Source organism: Bombus vancouverensis, chromosome 1 (assembly GCF_051014615.1).
Source record: "Bombus vancouverensis nearcticus chromosome 1, iyBomVanc1_principal, whole genome shotgun sequence".
Lineage (NCBI taxonomy): Eukaryota > Metazoa > Arthropoda > Insecta > Hymenoptera > Apidae > Bombus > Bombus vancouverensis.
In genome coordinates, this window is record NC_134911.1 from 22,272,305 (window position 1) to 22,291,036 (window position 18,732).

General features: G+C 30.0%; 6 protein-coding genes across 10 annotated transcripts in view; 2 read left to right on the plus strand and 4 right to left on the minus strand.

Annotated features, from left to right (window-relative positions):
* The window catches only part of LOC117159387 (proton-coupled amino acid transporter 2), a 52,627-nt gene extending 50,808 nt beyond the window's left edge, over nucleotides 1-1,819 (minus strand). The window contains exon 1 of one of the 2 annotated variants that reach the window (XM_033339162.2): nucleotides 1,640-1,819. The gene's annotated coding sequence lies outside the window, so the exon portion shown is untranslated. The remainder of the gene's footprint in view (nucleotides 1-1,639) is intronic. The other variant, XM_076622708.1, reaches the window with a different exon arrangement.
* A 4,188-nt stretch (nucleotides 1,820-6,007) lies between these two features.
* Uch (Ubiquitin carboxyl-terminal hydrolase) lies at nucleotides 6,008-7,894 on the minus strand. 2 transcript variants are annotated; one of them, XM_033339135.2, is made up of 8 exons: nucleotides 7,755-7,894; nucleotides 7,607-7,659; nucleotides 7,507-7,518; nucleotides 7,179-7,307; nucleotides 6,959-7,104; nucleotides 6,735-6,876; nucleotides 6,597-6,672; nucleotides 6,008-6,485 (listed from the first exon to the last, which is right to left on the minus strand). In XM_033339135.2, the coding sequence occupies exons 2-8, from the start codon at nucleotides 7,640-7,642 to the stop codon at nucleotides 6,328-6,330; spliced, it is 699 nt and encodes a 232-aa protein (XP_033195026.1). In that variant the 5' UTR covers nucleotides 7,643-7,659; nucleotides 7,755-7,894; the 3' UTR covers nucleotides 6,008-6,327. The 2 variants fall into 2 exon arrangements, with proteins under 2 accessions (XP_033195026.1, XP_076478951.1); XM_076622836.1 differs by lacking the exon at nucleotides 7,507-7,518.
* Nucleotides 7,895-8,057: 163 nt separating this feature from the next.
* Fuca (alpha-L-fucosidase) lies at nucleotides 8,058-10,554 on the plus strand. The gene is made up of 7 exons (XM_033339134.2): nucleotides 8,058-8,195; nucleotides 8,471-8,771; nucleotides 8,903-9,154; nucleotides 9,219-9,581; nucleotides 9,664-9,882; nucleotides 9,961-10,184; nucleotides 10,284-10,554. Exons 2-7 carry the CDS (start codon nucleotides 8,498-8,500, stop codon nucleotides 10,374-10,376), a joined length of 1,425 nt encoding a protein of 474 aa, XP_033195025.1. The 5' UTR covers nucleotides 8,058-8,195; nucleotides 8,471-8,497; the 3' UTR covers nucleotides 10,377-10,554.
* On the minus strand, nucleotides 10,386-13,331 carry Cndp2 (Cytosolic non-specific dipeptidase 2). Of its 2 annotated transcripts, none has more exons than XM_076622801.1 (6): nucleotides 13,215-13,331; nucleotides 12,365-12,489; nucleotides 11,836-12,286; nucleotides 11,270-11,695; nucleotides 10,709-11,182; nucleotides 10,386-10,629 (listed from the first exon to the last, which is right to left on the minus strand). In XM_076622801.1, exons 2-6 carry the CDS (start codon nucleotides 12,403-12,405, stop codon nucleotides 10,585-10,587), a joined length of 1,437 nt encoding a protein of 478 aa, XP_076478916.1. In that variant the 5' UTR covers nucleotides 12,406-12,489; nucleotides 13,215-13,331; the 3' UTR covers nucleotides 10,386-10,584. The 2 variants fall into 2 exon arrangements, with proteins under 2 accessions (XP_076478916.1, XP_033195024.1); XM_033339133.2 differs by lacking the exon at nucleotides 13,215-13,331 and adding an exon at nucleotides 12,989-13,123.
* Nucleotides 13,253-17,807, plus strand: HBS1 (translation elongation factor EF-1alpha (GTPase) HBS1). 2 transcript variants are annotated; one of them, XM_033339131.2, is made up of 10 exons: nucleotides 13,253-13,387; nucleotides 13,492-13,557; nucleotides 13,639-13,938; nucleotides 14,012-14,053; nucleotides 14,170-14,247; nucleotides 15,554-16,106; nucleotides 16,175-16,404; nucleotides 16,474-16,669; nucleotides 16,753-16,958; nucleotides 17,033-17,807. In XM_033339131.2, the coding sequence occupies exons 1-10, from the start codon at nucleotides 13,345-13,347 to the stop codon at nucleotides 17,485-17,487; spliced, it is 2,169 nt and encodes a 722-aa protein (XP_033195022.1). In that variant the 5' UTR covers nucleotides 13,253-13,344; the 3' UTR covers nucleotides 17,488-17,807. The 2 variants fall into 2 exon arrangements, with proteins under 2 accessions (XP_033195022.1, XP_033195023.1); XM_033339132.2 differs by lacking the exon at nucleotides 14,170-14,247.
* LOC117159370 (selenoprotein K) lies at nucleotides 17,710-18,688 on the minus strand. The gene is made up of 4 exons (XM_033339136.2): nucleotides 18,474-18,688; nucleotides 18,275-18,356; nucleotides 18,120-18,194; nucleotides 17,710-18,038 (listed from the first exon to the last, which is right to left on the minus strand). The coding sequence occupies exons 1-4, from the start codon at nucleotides 18,490-18,492 to the stop codon at nucleotides 17,945-17,947; spliced, it is 270 nt and encodes an 89-aa protein (XP_033195027.1). The 5' UTR covers nucleotides 18,493-18,688; the 3' UTR covers nucleotides 17,710-17,944.
* Nucleotides 18,689-18,732: the final 44 nt, after the last annotated feature.

The window sequence follows — 18,732 nt, forward strand, 5'->3', positions numbered from 1 at the left end:
CCACTAAAATCGATTGAAACATCTGTGCTCTCTATGAAGGACATTATGAAGGACCACGAAAAAGACGTCTTATTTGTTCAAACTAACGTGTTATATAATATTAGTTTGTCGCGAAGGTTTCTTTCGTTTCACGGGGAAATAATGGATGCGCAACGTTGTTTGTTTTACATCGTTTTATCGAATCACGTACGATCCATTTTGTAGTAATGAAACAAAATAATAATAGAACGACCCAATATACACAGTATGGTTAAACTACAGATGTTGCATTTATGAGGAATTTAATTTCATTCGCAGGAATATGAATTCGCGCAAACCTAACCTAAAACAAATGTTGTATCGATAAGTTAGTTATTCGCAGGATTTCAAAAAGTCAAAGAACTGCGTTGGAACGTTTTATCGTATTGCGAGTAGTTCGGAAGAATTGCGTTGAGACGTTTTATCGGAGGGATTTATGAAGCATCGTAAACTTATAGTAAACTTAAGCTTCTCGTAAATAAAGTTTCGATAAACCACGAATATACAGGAAACGTTAAAAAGGCAAAGCTCGACACACAGAGACGAGTAAAGCTTTTTAGGAAATCTTATCTGAACCTTAACCACAACGTCGTTATCAAATAAATAACAATAATACCATTTCGCGATTTAAGTCAATTTAAACCAATTCAAATTGCCCTCTAATCGCAAAAGAGATTCTGCGATTATACCCAACTAATCCAGTTTTAATACTCTCTATAAAAGGACACCGAATTTCACTTCTTGATGGTTCATCTTTGTCAGTTGTTTTTTCATCGGTCGTTTTACAAAAATCTAGTATAACGATACTACATAAATACGTATATGTAGACTGGCAGTCGTACGTCATATCAGGACATCTACCGATATTTAATACAAATTCAATGCTTTTCGCTGATTTTATCTCCGAATTATTTTATTACAGATCTATTACATTAACGTATTAAACTACAAAGTCATACTGTACTCGTCCGCTGCGTTAAAACGTAACATACTAAATAAGGTGAAATTTGTTGGAATAAATTAAGCAGCACTTGCACAATCGAATCGATACGAAATTTTACAGGACATTATCGACAAAAACATCCTCGTATGACGTCAACAACTCGGATGGCAAAAAAATCGAAGTTCAACGAGAAATTATAAAATTCGTAGAAGAAACTCTATAACCTACGCCTTGTAAACTTGTCATTTTGCTATTATTACTTCTTACGTTATTGTACGAGGAAGATTTCAGAAGGAATTAATAAACTCATAAAAAAGGAATCTACGATTTACAACCGGAAACTTGTACCGATAACTATTGAAACTCGATTCACTAATATTGCTGCTTGACAAACTATCATCACGCTAGAGTGATTTTACCTTAGTCGACTAAAAGCTACGTTAAATAACATTAAATAACAACAACAAAAAAAAGTAGCAATAACATACGATAAATAATATACGAAATAAGAAAAATTAAAGCTATACAAACTTACGAAAGATCTATGACCTGCTACTCGCATCTTGTCAAATTCGCTGATCTATCAGTTGATCGATTATCGTAGAAGAGAATTTAAATGTCCTGATACTTATAACCGACAGTTTACATACGAAGAGATGACAAAGAACCGGTACTCACTTTCTCGTGGTCAATTCAAAGTATCCAGATGTGAGAATGGGTACTGGTAACCCATAGATGGTGGCGGTTATCGTCCGGTCCGTGAACACGTGCAACGGTCGGCTGCTTCCGCGCGACTGAAACGGAGTCGTGCTACTGAGAACGCTCGAACCAACCACCAAAGACCGCTCGCTACTTGCTAATACTCTTTGCCGCTGCTTGTCTCCCAACCGGTGTCATTCTTGCCTATCATCGTCAGCGAAATGCTCACGGCTGCTGAATTTCGTCCGTGATGGCGCGAACTCTGTCTGTGTATACATTCACACTCTGTATACACGCGCTTATCAGCCTGCCCGGGGTCGATGAAGACATTCAACCACTGGAAAATTTGCTTCCGGAACACCTCGATCAAGTCAGGGTCAGATTTCTTTCTCGCGTCTACGTGATTCTGACCCATAAACATGCTCGAATAGCCTGCCTCGATCGAACTAACGTTTCTATATGTTTGTGATATTTTATCTCGAGCGATTCGAATTTCTCGGAAACATCGTGATGATCGAAGAAATTAGGAAATTGAGGGATCGACATATCGAGGGATCAGGACACATTTGTAAAATTGTTAAATCGAGATATTAAGAAATTGTTTATTTTCGACCAACTTTTCGTTCTCTAAACACTCGCGTTCTACGGATTCGCAATATTTTTCGGAAATTTATAATTTACGACGTTCCAAAAGATCTTATCGATTATTGGTCCCGTTGGAATTGATCTTCTCATAGCGTTTGATTTTCCACTTCTTCCGTTAACAGTTTCTGTCCTACGTATCGATTTAGAAAAATCGTCGTGCAAGTGTTCCGCGTATTAGTTTAGAGAAATTTCTAATCGAAGATTTTCGAAAAGGTTTTATCGATCGGATATATCGGATTTGGTTTTCTCGGAAATCCGTACTTTAAGATCTGCGAATTAAGAATTCGTTCTTTTACCAAGGAATTTACTCTTTCATTTCTAATTTGTTTGGAAATTTATATTTTTTAAGAACTTCGTATTTAAGTTCGTATCTCTTCGATGACGAAGCGTTACGAATTTTCATCCCTTAGCTCTTATATAACAATTCGAGTTAATCGCCGAATTTATAGCGAATCAAACAGAAAATAAAAAAAACGATCTCGTTAAAGATTCTGCGAGCTCATGAACATCTTCTTCGGTATTGTAAACCACATATGCACAGTATAATACTTGCGGCACGAATACAAATTTTAAGGACTCTTCGACCTCCAGAAGAACCTTTTTAGCTGGTTCAATGTTCGCCTGAGCTATCGCGTGCGATATAATCACGTTGGATTACCACTTTGCGTGCGAATAATAACCAATCCAAGTTCCTATTACGCTCTTATCATGTATTAGAATGCCTTCAAGTACTATCAGCGTAGCATCGCGTGTTCATCTTTGTGTAGTAATAAAACATACCTTTACGAATTATTCCTCTCTTTCCCAACGTTTCCTAATTTTTCTATCCACTCGATAAAATATCTACGATAAGAGGATCAAACTGGTTTGCTTGTGTCTGCCGCAAGGATTTATCGATATATCAGTCACATCCGTTTAACGAATAATTTGTCCAACTGTATCTTCTCGTACCTGATATACAGACTATGGTAGGCAGAAACGAGGCTGTACACGTATAATAACATTTTTATGGGCGTGGGACGACCTTAAATCCAACCAGCCATGGACGAATGCATAATATAAGTACCTGTGCATGACATGTTTCGTTAATTTCTGAGACTTTGATAGTTGACTGTGTCATTAGAATCTAACGGACACTATGTTGAAGCGGAGAATGAGATACCTAACCTAAAGTGAAATAATAGCACGCTTGTCGTAGAATTGTGACCGTTTATGCATTTGTAGGGAATTTTGGAAGTACAGAAATGCACAAAATGCGTATAACGTGCAAAAATATATAAAATACCGCAAATATATTATAATACGTAATGGATAAACAAATGTCTTGTCAAGTTGCATCTTTGTTAGTTATGTTCATAAAAATATGAACATTCGTGAATAAAAGTTTCGTTGATACCCTAAATGTATGTTATCCTTGTCTTATATAATACGTAATTTTCCTAAAACAAAAAATTAAACAAAGATAAAATTATTTGTTATACCTTTAATAAATTACATCGACAAAGGATTAAACTTAGAACGCAAAAGGGAAATGTTTCTTAATAATTCCTCGCGAATTATCAATCTCAAAAAAATTATCCTAAACTTGGAAATTCTTCGGAAACTATTAGTCTTATTACAATTAATGAATTATACTTACTCGATCAGATAGAATTCGTGTATATAATAGTTTTACAATCTGACACTGTCAAAGCGATAATGCGATGCAGCTACTTTACTGTCCGATTATATCTTGACCATGCAGATTTAATAAATTGTCTTCGTTGAGAATTTTATCGATGATACTGATATACGATGTAGTTTGAAAAAGTCAACCTACACGTTTTATCATTCACATTTTATCGGTGAAAGTATTATGTACAATTGTCGTGGAATTGGAAAAAAGCTATTATTTATGAAAATGTAGAAGTAGTCATCACTCACGCATCAGTCATTCGACAGATTAATGTTAATATTACATTTTCAAGTGATAACGCTTGGTATGCGTATATCGATCATACTTTTATTGATAACGTATTGATAGCGTTTTTGTTTGTTTATACGTATATACGTCTCATTTTAAAGTTTTATTCCACTTTAAATTCGATTTTGTAAATCCTAGATCCATTATTATTTTTATTATTTTTATGGTCTATGAACGAGACATGTACCTTTTGTCAGAAAAGACCTATTTTTCCAGCTCTGCAAGAAATACGCTTTATCTTTCTATCTTTTCGTTCCAAATTTTCCATTCCAATGACGTAGCGCTTGTCCAAGTAAATCGAGTTGAACTAATAGAATTCTTTGCCTACCACTATCGAATTCTATATTTGTACAAGTGTAATAAGATCCTGTTACCTCCGATTGGAAATTCCTTATTGGGGATTCCCGAATCGTTTTTGCCTCGGAAATTAATTCGACGTTGATCATCCTTTAAAAGAACAAAGTAATTACAATTTCTAATTTAATAACCAAAAAGTTGTGAAATATATTGTGCAGTGGTTACTTTTTTTCTTTATCTATCGTCTATTGAAAATAATTAAAGGAAAATTTCGAAAAAAAAACCAATAAAGAACAATGCGAGACTCCTTACTTTAATAGGTTATTTCTATTGTGCACTCTTGATATATTTTTTAATTATTACACAGCACGCTTATATCGTTCACAATTGAAACATCCTTACGTAATAGGGTCGCTAAAGAATTAGCCGGTATGAAAGAAAATGTGCATCGTCTCGTCCTTCGCAACATATTGAGAAATTTATTGGACATTATGTATCGTTTTTCCCATAAAAAGATCAAACGATTCAGTGATCGTAGAAAATTTTCCACCGCAAAATTTTTCCTAAAACAGACTGAGATGACTAACAATGACTAATGCACACTAATCGTTTGTTATCGATATCCTCATTTTGTATACATTCTTCAATTACTTCATTTCGAATCAAAGCGATAATAATTTGCAACGATGTTATTTTTTAAGTTTTTGTCCCCCGTTTTATTTATAATTTTAACATATCATGCAAGAAATAGGAAGATATAGTAAATAAACAATCACGGATCTATTTCGTGTTTTTTTAGGCTACTATTTAGAGAGTGGAGCCAAGATGCTCACTTTCAGAGGAGGATCTAAAATAACTAGGCCTTTTACTAGGTTCTGGTCAGTGACCGACAGGTTTTTCGACCTCAGATAATAGACAAAACAAAAATATATTAACTATACAAGGATTATCAAATGTTTTGTATACACGTACTTCGTATACACGTTGATTGTCGTAAACATCTATCCACGATATGAATGGTTTGCTTTACAAGGTCAAAAACAATTATTTATCTACATCCAGGTTTTGGAAAAATTTCATTGAAATACATGAGTCATTAACATGATAATACAACGTAGAAAGCTGAACAATCTAAGCTTTTAAAGATAATTAAATTGTACAAATTATTTTTTATAATAATGTTAATTTTAAAAATAGTTGACATAGAAGTAGGAATTATTGTATAATAAATTTGAATACTAGATGCATTTCGTTTTTTCTAGAAAAAACATTTTTAATAAGTATAGCAAGTACAGATACACATATTTTTAGTTGCTTAGAGCGAATATTTATAAACAACGATACAAACAAATATCACACAACTACTACTATAAGATTGATATATACTTATTGATAGTGATATATATATATATATATTTATATTCATATCTTATTAATCAAAATTTATGAAAATATTTGCGTCACATTTATTCGTCAAAAAATAGTATAAAAAAATGATATAATAAAATCAGTATAAAAGATATAAAACTATTGAAGTTTCGCTTTTATGCGATTTTAATTATTTTTTATGGTTTTATCATTCGATGAAATAGATATGTTTTACATTTGATACGTACTTATATCGCGAATATCCATATTATAATACAGTAATAAGCAAATGTTAATAAATGCAATATAAAAAGCAGATGTACATGTATAATGTATAAAATAAATTATTTCAAAAGTTATCTTAAAATGGATATGCTACATTGTATTTAGTGAGTTACAATGCTCCTGCATCGCTATTGGCAAGAGCAAGAACTGTGAAACACACTTCTTCTGGATCACGAGCCATATATTCTTTACAAACACGTGCTGCATCTTCTAACAGTGTTTCTGGACTAGTTGTACCATGATTAATAGGAGAAGGTTTACGTCCATCTAAAAAATCCCATATGTAAATAATATGATATTCTTATAGATTAGTATTTATACAATTATTTACTAAGTAAATAATTATATAAGTATATACAGCAGTATTAAAATTTTCACCTAATTCATATAATACTCCATTTTTGTGTATAAGTGCTACAAAATGATGGTACACTGGTATTTCATCGCTTGGTACCTACCAAATACTTTCGATTAGTACTCATTTCTGTAAGTACACAAAAAGCAAGAAAATCATACCTCTGTTTGACCCTCTTGTGCCACATCTTTATGAGTGATACTAATACCGTCCGACTCCATTAAAAGCTTCCCACATTCCATATAAGAAAGATTTTTCGCTTCATCTAAAAAGGTTTTTAGGAAACCGTCCTGAAGATCTATGCTGCAAAAATAAATTGAACAATTTACAACATATGTCTGTTGAAAAACAAATGAATATTCTGTACTTCTAACGAAATACCTACATGTCTCGATTATTGCCAACACTGTGAATTAATGCGATTGTACCACAGGCATTATGAATGTACTGTTTCATATGAAAAACTTCTGGATCTTTAGGAATACTTACATCTTCTTCTTCTGATTCTTTGTCTTCTAAGCTATTATCACCCTAAGTCACATAAAGTTATTAGATCTACGATCTTTATGTAATAAGATGTAATAATATAATCTTTATTTTGAAACCTTTTTGGATAAAGGATATAGCAAAATAACAGCAACAACTGGTTTAGGTACAAGTGCCAACAGATCAGGTTCCAGACCATAAACATCAACAACAGACCAATCTTTTGCTACGCCTAATTTATGTAAAAACTGTAAAACAAATCTTTGAATTATAAAGTTTAATAACTACAAAATTATTAACAAGTTTACTTTACAATAATATAAATAAATCATTTAATACATAAATAGATGTATTGTCTTTAATCTTTAAATAAAATGTAAGACTTATTTATAACATAATTACAAGATTAAATATCAATATCAATAATGGAAAATCATTATGATTTACCTTTGTCATAACCTAAAACAAAGAAATGAAATTATGTAAAAAGATATTATACATATATATTTTTCATTTTAATGATTATGATGAAAATACAAATTCTTACTTCTGGATTAGATTCCATCGGAATCCAAGATGACATGATGAATTTTATTGATTCTAAAAGATATCGGCAAATTTAAAGTTTCATATTCTAACTTCTAATTCGCTGTATATACTTTTCAAAAAGAATTTTTACAAAAACAATTACTTACAACAGATATTATAAATTCACAAAAGCGTATTTGCCGTATTATACGTGCAAAATTTTAATGTTGTTATCAATTTATCACACTCAGACGAATTTGCCGAAATCCTGTGACATTGACACAATTTGATGACACATTATTGGGCAGTAGATAAGATCAATATTAAAATGAACTTATAATAGAATAATTAATAACAAAATATTTAGTTGTTTTGTTCGTAGCTTGCTTTATTAGTATTATGGTAAAGTGTTCAATGTACTTTTTTAAATTTTTCATTTGTCTGCAGTAGTCAACATGGCTACCGGTTTAATAAAATCAGATTATTTCATGAAATTTATATCAACGACTACATACTATGTACATATGTCAGAAGCATATATCAAAATGAATATTTTTTCTCTATTTTATAAAATATATTTATAAGATTTTTAAAAAACATAACAAAGGGTAATTTTATGAACATTTATCGCCCTTATTTTAAGTATTGATTTTATATTCATAATAATTCACTTATATATTATATCTATATCAATTATTTTAACATATTTTATAATGAAACAACAAATTTGACAAATAAAAAAAATTAATTAATTCATGTTATTCAATCTTATCATAAATTAAATGAAATCAGAATCGATAAGCGGGTTTCCACCTTAATCTTTAATCTTTTATGTGATAAAGTATGAATATTTGTGTAAATATTTTCCATAATTTATTTGCAGTAAATAGTATAAATACTGTTCAATACAATGATTTTACAAAGTTACATTTTATTCATTTCCTCAATGATATATACAACGTGGGGGAGAAATCAATATGTATTAGAAACGACAGATATAAAAAGCCATGAAACACTTTGGCCTATAAAAACAGAAATAAACCAGTATTCTCCAACATGGGATAGTTTAGATAGACGTCCGCTTCCAACTTGGTATGATGATGCAAAAATTGGTATCTTTATTCACTGGGGTGTTTTTAGTGTTCCTAGTTTTGGCTCTGAATGGTTTTGGAATAATTGGAAAGGTATTTTTATCACTATTACTATTAATTACAACCAAATTTATATTATTATTTATTTATTTCAGTCAAAATTCTTTACTTTTTGCAAAATGATATAAATTTATAAAGAATTCAAGACAAACTTTCATTTTCAGAAGAACAGATTGATACTAAATACCGTGACTTTATGAAACAAAGGTATCCGCCTAGTTTTACATATCAAGACTTTGCTCATGAATTTACTGCTGAATTTTTTAACGCAACGCAATGGAGTGAATTATTTCAAGCTTCAGGTGCAAAATATGTTGTATTAACAAGCAAACATCATGAGGGATATACATTATGGCCTTCAAAATATTCGTTCAGTTGGAACTCTGCAGATGTAGGACCAAAAAAAGATCTTATAGGTAATTATTAAATTGAATTTTTTACTGTTTAAATTATTTTGTATCTGTAATTAATGATTTTTAGGTGAATTGGCTACAGCAATAAGAAATTCAACTAATTTGAGATTTGGTCTTTACCATTCTTTGTATGAATGGTATAATCCTCTATATTTATCTGATAAAGATAACAATTTTACAACCCAAATTTTTGTTCGTCAAAAGATAATTCCTGAATTACACGAAGTAGTAGAAAAATATAAACCAGAAATTGTATGGTCTGATGGCGACTGGGAAGCACCAGATGTTTATTGGAAATCAAAAGAATTTTTGGCTTGGTTGTACAATGAAAGTCCTGTGAAAGATACAGTTGTAGTAAATGATAGATGGGGACAAAATATACCATGTCATCATGGTGATTTTTACACATGTTCTGATCGTTATAATCCTGGTAAATTCAATTTAGTATAACCAACATACATGCTTGAAATTTATATTGCTTCTTTATTTCACTTGTATTTTGAGATCTTTAGGAGTACTTCTACCACATAAATGGGAAAACTGCATGACAATTGATAGAAAATCTTGGGGATTTCGTAGGAATGCTGTTTTATCAGAATATTTGACTTTATCAGAATTGGTCAAAGAATTAGCAATTACTGTAAGTTGTGGAGGAAACTTATTAATGAATGTTGGACCAACAAAGGATGGCATTATTAGCCCAATATTCGAAGAAAGATTACGTGGAATGGGTATATTCTCCAACGCAAGAATGTACTTATTTGTATTTGTAATTGTAAATTTGTTCCAAATATAATTTATGCAATTAGGTGTGTGGTTAAAGATAAATGGAGAAGCTATTTACAATACCAAACCTTGGATAACACAAAATGATACTTTATCTAATACCGTTTGGTATACACAAAGCAAAAACATAAAACAAATTTATGCTATAATCCTTGAATGGCCAAATGAAGGTTTATTATATTTAGGATCGCTTAAAATATCTCCTAGTACACAAATTTCAGTACTTGGATCTAAATTACTAATTAGAGTATGTATCTATGTTTTGAATAGATATTAAATTCATATTACACAAATAGTAATATTAAATATAATTGGATAAAATAATAACTTTAATTTTCAATTTCAGTGGAAACAAAGTAAAGAAAAATTGATTGTATCATTACCAGCAGAACTTGATAAAGGACAACCAGCTTGGGTATTGAAAATAAAACCAGAATAACAGAAACAATGATATCTAAATATATATTTTATTAAAGATGTTTTGTATTCACTTGAGAAAAAAGATACATGTAAGTCGCAAAATAGCGTTTTATAACTTCCGTTCCCTCCAAATTTTTATTTGTATATTGTATTGTAAGAAGAAAATAAATTCTTGAGTACATCAATATAAACCCACATTTTACTTATGTTTTCAATATATATGTACCTTACAGTTGAGCTATCTCGTACAAATAAGCTCCAAGTAATTTAGTCTAAACCAAAAATAAAATATCCTTAAGTTTAAGTAAAACCGTTACAACAAATTATACCATCGTCAATGAAAATACTTACGCCCCCGATATAGTTACGAATGTCCAGTTTTTCGTTCTGGGAATGTGCCCCATCATCACCAGCACCAACTGGTAAGAGTAGTACGTTTTTGCCTGTTACTTCTTGGAATGTTAAAGTAACCGGAATTGAGCCTCCTTCGCGTGATAAATCAGGCTCTACATTATAAACATGCTTGGTAGCTTTTCGACCAGCTACATAGTTTGGATGATCAGGATTTTCAGACCAAGTTCTTCCTCCATGATACATACTGACATTGAATTTATTTGGACTACCTCTGACAGCCCATTTTTTGTTTAGATATGCTGTTACTTTTTGTACAGTATCTTCTGGAGTCATATTTGGTACTATTCTAATTGAAAATTTACCAATAACTTTTCCTGGAATAACAGTTTTTGCACCTGGCTCACTAAATGCGCCTTGTATTCCATGAAGTGATAAACTGGGCTGTCTCCACCGATGCATCAATAATTGAATCTAACAATATAATATAATGTAATGTATAACTATATATGTAATAATGTATAAAATATATCAGTAGTAAGTTCAATTATAAATATTTACTTTATCTTCATGAGCTAATTTACTAGTTCCAACAGAGCCCCTGAATTCAGCAACATCGAATTCTATTGTTTTATAGGATTCTATTTCCTTTTCCACAATTTTTGTTACATTATCATAAATACCATCTATTAAAATTTTCCCATTTACATCAACTAATGTATTTAACAAATATATTAAATCTGCCATTCCTTCATGTATAGATCCACCAAATGTACCACTATGTAGATCTTTAACAGCACAAGTTACTTCCACTTGGAAATAACAGATACCTCTTAAGCCATACGTAATACAAGGTTTTTTGGTACCCAGCCAGTAATTATCAGATATGCACACATAATCTACACCTTGCAAAAATGTATCTTTTCGTGCTAAAAGAAGGTCATCTAATCCTTCACTACCACTTTCTTCCATACCCTCAAAGACAAACTACAACAATTAAACAATAAAAAAATATATAATAAATGAAATTGCAAAATAACATATAGAAAGTTTATAATTGAATAAATCAACATATAGAAATATATTAACATATAGAAAACATATAGAAAATTTACAATTAAAAATACCTTGAGATTAACAGGGATATCTGTTCCAATAGCTTTATAAGCCTGTAATGCATGAATCCAACAAAGTACAGGGCCTTTATCATCTGTACTTCCACGTCCATATAATTTGTCATTTTTCTCAACAAGAGTAAATGGTTCAGTATCCCAGCCATCTTCTTTTAATGCTGGTTGAACATCTAAATGTCCATATATAAGAACAGTCTTTTTTTCAGAGTCAGACCCTAGAGTTCCTAACAAAACAGGTGGGAGAGGAATTACACTTCCATCTGGAAGAGTTTGTTTTCCTACATCTGCCAATTCTGTAGTGACTCCAAGATTTTTTAATTTCATTTCCGCCCATTTCATCATCTTAATTATTTCATTTCTGTGATCTGGCCACGCTGAGACAGATTTTATAGCTACTGCTTCTTTTAAGTCATTTATATACTCTGTTTTATGATCATCAATATAACTAGAAATGAAATAAATACCAAGATTATATTAATCCTATATTATAAAATAAGTTAAATATTTATATAGAAATATATACCTAAATAGATGTTTTAATGTAGATGGAAGTTCTGAAGTCATCTTTTTTGTCTGTTATGTTAAAGTATATCTCCCAAAATGATTAAAATGATCTTCAATCAGCAATGAAAGAACTAAACTTGTTTCCTGCAAGTATGTATATATATATATATATATGTACAATAAGCCAGGAATGTTATCTCATGGGCGTGGCTTGGCACCATTATAAGTGGTTCAAAATTTATTACTTTAATTTTGATAAGTTTACAGCCTACTTTTAATATTCTATGTTTCAAATTCAAAGTTTATTTATCTGAATACTAGTTAATTTGAGTCGAATTTGCAAAATATTTGAAGTATTTTAATATTTAGATAACTATGTATATAAGCAAATAAATAAAATAAAAATGATATAACTATACTTCTCTGAGATTAAAATTGATATCAAGAATATTAACATATTTTTATTCTTATTCTCTATGCATTCTATGATGTATATGTTCTATGTAATACCAGATAATACTAGTATATTCTTAATTTTATTTAGTTTAATGTAAAATAGTGTATATTTTATAAAAAATATTATTTTCTGTTGAAATAACGGCAAAAAGAATCATGCAATTATAAATGAGGCTCATATACTTACATATACTGACTGGTATTAATACATGTTACGCTATTTATACTTTTTAAACGAAAGTAAAAGACAGTTTAAGTAAAATATGTTACTGATAATGTTAGTGATAATACATTAGTGAAATTATATCCACGCGACGAATATACTATGCGTAATTAACATAATATCGGATAACATATGAAAATTCGGTTATTTTGTTAAACGTTGTCAATGTAGATGGCGGAATTTAGCTTACCTCACGGTCACATAAACCGTGGCTGTAGCTGAATCTATTCTGTGTAACATGGAAGATTATAAATAATAAAGTAGAAAAGGCTATCTTTTTATCGTATTTTTATTGCAATCTTTTGCACAAAGTTTATAAAATGTCTCGTCATCGCGATGTACGATGCATGAATTATTCAGAAGGTACACGAAAAGAAAATAAATGCACGATAATTTTATTTATTTAAATATTATTAAACTGTTGATTAAACTTAAAGAGTTTATTTAACGTAACATATTCTTTACAGAATACGAAGGTTACGATGATGTCTATGGACATTCTGTAGAAGATGACTACTGTGTATCTCCTAGTGGTACTTCTGTTAAATATGTATTCAACGTATCAGATTTTATGCAATTGATGTGGTGTTAAATATTCATGGTTTAAATTGCAGCTGAACAATTTTTATTTGATCGAAGTAAGCAACAAAATATTGCATCCTTTATTACGGAACCAGATATAATAGAAGACAACGAAGATAATGAGGAACTTCCAATATCTTTCAACGATGAAAATGTAACACTTACAGACATCGAATTGGGCAAGCTCATGTCATGCATGGAACCTATAAAAAATGTTATAGGAGACACAGTACCTGACTCTGAGATCAAAAAGAAAATTATTCAATCAAATTTTGATGTTAAAATAGCCCTTGATTTAATATTAAAAGAATCTTCTCCAAAAACTGCTACTGGTATGTGTATTATATATATATGTATATTTTTAATATTCCTTTTATATTTTATAAAGTAATTTAATTATTTTAGGTTCATCTATGGCTAATAAGGATAATTTAGAACCATACCCAGGTATATCATTTATCAACATTATAATATTTTTATTAGTAAATAACTTCATAGTATTATTTCTTAACCTATAATTTTTTTGTTTCATGTATTGTCTTTGCATCCATTGGTAAGGTAAGATGCTGCATCTGTTAAGCCTCAGTCTAATTCATTCATTATACCCAAATTATCATTTAACAAACAAGAGAATATTGAAGGTACTAACGAGAATGTATGTCTCATGAATAATTTAGAAAGTTTCAAAGACTTAGCTATTAGTAACTCTCCTATGAGATTTTCCTCTTTGTCTGGGTTTAGTAATCTTGTTAATTCCCCATTGTCAAGTTCTACATCTTTCAAAAATAATTCGGATTCAGTAGCATTCAAAACCTTAGCTGATTTAACAGCACATCATTTACGAAAAAATAGCAGTTTAATTGATAATTCAAATTCTAACGAAAAAAGTTTGTCGCCTAAGACAAATTTTATAATACCAAAATTATCAATTAAGAAAGATGACTGTAGTGATATAAATAATACACAGTTAGATTTACCTACTGCTCAAAAAGATATAGATGGTAGTATATTAAATGATAGAAAGACAGATGATTCTATGGATTCATTTGAACAAAGTTTATTTAGTGCATTTGCCTTTTCAAGAGATTATCCTAACACTATTATTGAAAGTAACTCGCAAAGTGAAAAGTCACAAAATGACCCAGTATTAAATGTAAGTGGTACTCGAACACCATCACCAGATCCTTGGATCATTGATTTAAATTCTACTTTGAAAAAAACCACATTTTTAGCTACAAATGGTGATTGTCATACAAAATCGGAAGTATTAGAAGACATTCACAACGTCATTCCTATTTCAACCTTACAGATTTCTAATGAAAATATTGAAATTCCATATGTTACGCTACCTACAAAATTAAATTTAAGTTATCTTAGATATGTTAAACTTCCATATACCAAAAAAAACGTATCTTTATTTGGTAGAACATTGTGCAGAACATGGAAATTGAAAAAGCCAATTCTTAAACCTCAACAAGAACATCATAAAACAATAAAAAGATTTAATTTTTCAGTTCCTTACACTCGTACTTAACAAAATATATAGTAACATACAGATTTAGAATTAGATGCAAAGTTTCTGTGGTAAAAAATGTCATAATTAAATATTTCAATGAATGTAAGGTTGAATTATAAATTTTATGAATATATACGTATACATATATATATATATATGAAAAGTCACAATTGATATATATGTAAGATGACGTAATATGATATATTAAAAATCAATTCCTTTTATTTATATGACTATATATATTTACTGTAAAGTACTATTTTCATGTAAATATTGTTTCCGAAGTTTTAAAGCGAAAATTGTGAATTTTTAAACTCAAAATGTATTTTTAATATTTGAACTAATATAATATATGTTTATATTAAAATTTTTACACATCTTTTTATATTTAATATCAAAATAACAATAGCCTACAATAAATTTTATGATAGGTAAAAAATTGTCATCCAAATATACATTTCAAGCTACAACACCTTCCAATGTGAAAATTATTCCCGCTGGGAAACGATCTGTTGTAAAAGGCTTTAATATAAGCGGGACTGAAAATACTGATCTATTGAATTCCCGTACTGAGAGTCCTCGCTCTCAAAGCCCATATTCTGATTATAATAGTCCAGAAGTAAAAAGAAAGGAAAATATAGTTTCGAAGGAAAAAAGAGCAGCTTTCTCGAACGCAAATAGCCCGCGATGTCAGTCCCCAGTATCAGGACATCAGACACCTGACTTGGATCCTAAAATAAAATTCAATGAAGAAAAAGATGTTGCAAAGATTTATAAAGATAAAAGAGGAGACAGCAAGGAACAATTACATTTAATTGTGGTTGGTCATGTAGATGCTGGTAAAAGTACTTTATTAGGACGACTTTTATGCGAGTTAGGAGAAGTTCCAACAAGATTAATTCACAAATATCAACAAGAAAGTAAAAAAATAGGGAAACAATCATTTGCTTATGCATGGGTCCTTGATGAAACAGGAGAAGAAAGGTAATTAATGGAAACAAAGTCAATAGACTCTTTTAGTATTAATTGATTTCTGTATATTCTTCTAATAGGGAACGTGGAATTACTATGGATGTTGGTCATTCTAAATTTGAAACAGAAACAAAATGTATTACTTTATTAGATGCACCTGGGCATAAGGATTTCATACCTAATATGATTATTGGTGCTACTCAAGCTGATGTAGCTTTGTTAGTAGTAGATGCTACTAGAGGAGAATTTGAAACTGGTTTTGACAGTGGAGGTCAAACTAGAGAACATGCACTATTATTACGTTCATTAGGTATTCAAATTTTTCACGTGGAATTGAGAAATTATTCAATTTCTCAACAATGACTAATTTTTGTTACAGGTATATCACAGTTGACAGTAGTAATAAATAAATTAGATACAGTAGACTGGTCAAAGGAGAGATTTGATGAAATAGTAAGCAAAATGAGTGTATTCTTGAAACAAGCTGGGTTCAAGGATAATGTTACTTTTGTTCCTTGTAGTGGTCTATCTGGTGAAAATATATTAACAAAGCCTAAAGAACCTTTATCTAATTGGTATAATTATTTAAATATTTATTTAAAACATATATGTTTAAAATAAAATAATGTATTAATTGTGATTGTGTATAATCATGCAGGTATACAGGACCTACATTAGTCAACGTTATTAATAATTTCAAGTGTCCTGAACGCCATATAGATAAACCATTTCGATTTTCGGTTAACGATATATTTAAAGGCACAGGATCTGGATTCTGTGTGTCTGGTCACGTAGAAACAGGCATGGTAGCTTTAGGTGATAAAGTTCTAGTATTACCGCGAAATGAAACTGCAGTGATTAAAGGTATGTCAATCATGTATGATTTTCTTATATATATTTGGATACCTGCAATTAAAGTTTGTGACATTAATTTTTAGGTTTACAAATAGATGAAGTATCTATAACAAACGCATTTGCTGGAGATCAAGTTTCTTTAATATTATCTGGAATTGATCAACAAAACGTTGGGATTGGAGATATTATTTGTAATCCTCAAAATCCAGTTCCTGTAACAACACGTTTCCAAGCACATGTTGTTGTATTTGCAGTGAAAATACCTATTATGAAAGGTCTTCCTGTAATAATTCATCAACAATCTTTAGTTCAACCAGCTGTTATTACAAAATTAGTAGCGCAACTTCATAGGAGTACTGGTGAAATGATAAAAAAGAAACCACGCTGTTTACCAAAAAATTCAAGTGCTATTATTGAGATTACAACACAAAATTCAGTTTGTATGGAATTATATAAGGATATCAAACAACTGGGTAGAATTATGTTACGTGTAGAAGGAACTACTATTGCAGCTGGTCTGATTACAAAAATCAAATAACAATAATATAAAAAATTTATGTATTTGCAGTCCTAATTCTATGAACACATTTTTAATTTTAAATATCACTATGTGCAGCTATGTATTTACATATTGCAGCTATATGCATATAACTACATATTTGTATATTGCAGGAAATATACCAGACTTAACATAATACCGTATCTATAAATTTGTAATTATATATATGTACATACAAATTAATTTGCAATAGAAAGTTCATTTATTTTTTTAATGCATGTTTAATGTGTGATATATTTATAATGGTTTATAACATTTTTAAAAATAATCTAATACATTTAATAAAATTATTCTCAAGATGTCTGCCCATTATCTTCTCATTATAAAAATTTCCAAGTTCTTAAGTAATTTCATTTTTGAACATGTTATAATTATAGCAATCACGTAAAAATTTTTAAATGGTATTACTTTACTGTTGTAAAGGTTTGCCTTTATTTTATCTAGCACAACTACTACATCCTCCAAATGGAATATCAACAGTATGTCCTGTGTTAGGTCTTCCTAATCTACGAGTTGGTGGACGTGGTGGACTACATATGAAAACATGATATTAACATTATGTCCAAAATATAAAATTTTGTTTACGGTTATATTAAAAATTATAATTTTACCCAGATCCAGGTCTATAATCTCTTGTATATTCGCTTCCATATTTGTTCATATTAGGATTGATTAATGTTTTAAAACTATAAAAATAATTTATTCAATTACGCATCTGCTTCCTTATCAATTTAATAAATCATAGGAAATGTTATAGGTTACTTACAACATTATAACCATGAAAATTATACCTGTGAAAAATCTAAACACTTTTAAATGCAATGGAGTACCACATAAGACGCTTCCATCTGAAAATTTATTAATTATGATTGTATTTACAACAAACGCTTTAATTACATATATAATATTTATAAAAAATTTTCATTATACAATGTTAGAAATTTCACTCATGTTAGCTTCATTACCATTTGATACGTAAACCATGTTTCACGATTATTTTATAAAAGATATTGTTTAATTTGTTTTTATATCTATTTCGGCTATAAAATAGTGCTTAATCACGTTTATGTAAACATAACTTCAACTGCGAGTTTCGTACTTTGACAGTTCGTTTTAAGACCACGTCATACAGAAGCACCAATAACGAAGTAGCGTTAACTTCAGAAGTATTATATTATACAACACATGTATAATATACATATGTTTAAACATGTTTCAATATTA